This window comes from Colobus angolensis, unplaced genomic scaffold (assembly GCF_000951035.1).
Source record: "Colobus angolensis palliatus isolate OR3802 unplaced genomic scaffold, Cang.pa_1.0 Scaffold38, whole genome shotgun sequence".
Classification (NCBI taxonomy): domain Eukaryota; kingdom Metazoa; phylum Chordata; class Mammalia; order Primates; family Cercopithecidae; genus Colobus; species Colobus angolensis.
This window is the reverse complement of record NW_012117154.1, coordinates 8,009,527-8,012,358: the sequence shown is the minus strand read 5'-3', so window position 1 is coordinate 8,012,358 and position 2,832 is coordinate 8,009,527. Positions and strand designations below refer to the sequence as shown.

Here is a 2,832-nt window from a genome sequence, read left to right as displayed (position 1 = left end):
AAAAAAAAAAAGAAAGAAAAAACCCACACAACAACAAAAATACAAATTTTTTAAATGCAGTATAACTATTTGTATAACATCTACATTGTACCAGGTATTATGAGTAATCTAGAGATGATTTACACTATGCTGAAGGATGTATTTAGTTTATATGCAAATACCACACCATCTCGTATCAGTGACTTGAGATACGGGATTTTGCTATCTGTGGGTGTCCGGGAACAATTCCCCAGGGATGCTGAGGGACAGCTGTTTTACTGGTGACCGCGAAACTCTGATGATGTACCATGTACACTAGAGGTTATCGGCTACTTTCGCTGCCTCGGCGTCTGCTCCTGTTACTGCCCAGGGAGAAATGGGGCCCTTATCCAGGGAGGGGCCACCCTGGGGCAGCACAATCTTCCTCTGTTTCCCATGCACAGGATGCTCCTCCCTCCCCATATTCAGTAAATATGAGCTAAAGGCCACTCTCTGGGAATTAATACAACATTCTGCTTTGCTCCCAGCCCCCCAAAACTCAGCATCTAGCAAGAAAGATGAACACAAAGGCACACAGCGACAGCACGACAGCTGGGATCAAAGAGAGACACGCGGTGTGGTGGGAGGGAAGCTCACTTCCTGGTAGAGGTTGTGTAGTCAAGGCAGGCTGCACGGCAGAGGCAGCATCTGCAATAGGCCTTGAGGGATACGTAGGAGCTCACCAGGCAATGAAGGAGTAAAAGGAGAAAGCGTGTGGCCCATTTGTGGAAGAGCGTGAAATGGGTGTGGCTGGGGGAGGGCACACAAACATGAATCAACACTCTGTCGGTGTCTAAAGGGGCACCAACGGTGGGGGGCACCATCGGCTCAGGAGGGCCATATCCAGCCACTCAGAGACAGTGGCCATGTTGCCTGCGAGGGAGTCTTGGCCACACCTGAGTTGTGGGCTCTGTGGGGAAAAGGGGTAAAGGGGGCTCTGTGGGGCCTGGGGGTAAGTCGGGCCTCTGGCTTTGCAAGCTGTGCAGGGGGGCTGTCTTCTGGCCGTGGACTCTCCCTGAGACCCTTCTATTTCCTGGACCCTGGGACTCTCTCTGGGGGTGGGGGCAGGTGTGGAAATGAGAGGATTAGAGGATGCACCTGTGTTTAAACCACTGGGCCTTGCCGCACGATAGCGCCATGATAACCCTGAACAAGTCACCTAAACTCTGCACCTTGGTCCCCGCACCTGCGAGGCAGGATGAGGGTCAACTGTCCCCCACGGGAGACTTGGGGGGTAAGGTGGAAGTGCTCTGTGGACTCTAAGCCTTGTACGGACACAGAGGTATCTCCACTCACCCTTCCCCGAGGCCCTGAGGGGTCTTGGCCTGGTCAGCTATTCCATGTGGGATCAGAATGGAAGACGTCAAAGGCCTTACACACAAATCTCGTCACTTACCCAGCATCAGACAGTTTGGAACTTTCCACAAAATACACGCATTCTTTCTTCTTGATGTTTTCAGGAATCCATGAACTGAGGCTTTCTTGCTGAAGGTAAAGAGGGTGTGTTGAGATCCTCTGACGTTCGAAAGGGCACCCCCAGCCCCCCGGAGATACATCCGTGCTCCTTGAGGAGCTTCCACACTACTTGTTTGAAGAAAGGAGCCTGCGCGACCACGAGCCAAAGATTAGAAGCACCTTGCCAAGACTCTCAGGTGGGGATTCAGGAGGGAGGAATTAATCTACGAAATCGTTTCCACTTGGGACCAATTTGATTGTGCGCACTTTCGTTTATACAGCAACACCACCTTCCCTGGGAACAACGTGGTGTGGTGGAAAACGTGGAGGCTGGGAATCTGGGGACCTGGATCTGGCACCATTGGGAAAAGGGCAGCCACCCTCCTGCCTGGCTGGCAGGAGGACTGCAAGACTCCATGTGCTTTCAACACACTTGCGTCTTTGTATCCAGGACTTTGGGGAAAGCTAGCCCCGGCCCAGGCCCTCCCAATCAGACAAAGGATGTGAAATCATTATGCAACAAGGTAAGCATGGGTAACAACAGATTTCCAGGACTCTAGCGCAACATTTTTGAGTTAACCCAGTGATTTCCCAATCAGACCAACGATGGGAAATGATTGTGCAACGCAGAGGCGGCCAGAAAGCCAGCCACGCATCACCCTCCCCAATTGTGTTTTCCCAAGGGCATGGCTGGGCGGGAGCCCCTGAGGTCAGCAGACCCTTGCCCACCCCCGTCGTCACAGCTTCAAGCTGCAAACTGCCCCACAGTGACCTCCGTGGCCACGTGCCAGCTGCAGGCTGACCGGCAGAAAGCTCACCTTGTCATTGCCAAAGGGGCACTGCGGCCTCCAGCCCTTGAAGAGGCTGCTGTTGCTGCGCCGGAGATTGGAGACCATCCCCAGGTCAGCGACCCTCCTGCGCGGCCCCACAAAGCCTTCCTCCTGCTCGGAGCCAGCTTTTCTCAGGGCCGAGGGCTCCATCCGGGGGACCTCCACGCCAGCTGCAACCAGGCCTGCTGCCCTCAGGACAGTCCTCCCTCCAGCTCGGGTTCTAGAAACACACGGGGTGGTTGCTGAAATAGATCAGAGACAGGAAGATGAGGCTGATATTCTGAGAAGGCCACATGCTTCCGCACGTGAAGCCCTCATCCGGTTCTCTTCATCAGCCTGCACATCTTCCCAGCTGCCTGAGCTCTGTCCCTTGGCTGGGGCCCCTGGACACTCCGGGGGAGTGCATGCACATGCAGGGGTCCCAGTGCCCATTCATAATGATAACAACCTCAGGTCACTGCAGGGCCAGAGAAAGAGCTCCCTCCCCCACGGGTGCAGCCCCCGCCCCCCAGCTGCACTGCACACCGCA

General features: G+C 54.5%; 1 protein-coding gene across 1 annotated transcript in view; it reads right to left on the bottom strand.

Annotated features, from left to right (window-relative positions):
• TRPM2 (transient receptor potential cation channel, subfamily M, member 2) overlaps positions 1-2,564 on the bottom strand; it is a 116,824-nt gene extending 114,260 nt beyond the window's left edge. The window contains exons 1-2 of the mRNA XM_011954232.1: positions 2,292-2,564; positions 1,415-1,503 (exon numbers count right to left, since the gene is read on the bottom strand). Of these exons, the coding sequence (XP_011809622.1) occupies positions 1,415-1,503; positions 2,292-2,453 (251 nt within the window). The 5' untranslated portion in view covers positions 2,454-2,564. The remainder of the gene's footprint in view (positions 1-1,414; positions 1,504-2,291) is intronic.
• Positions 2,565-2,832: the final 268 nt, after the last annotated feature.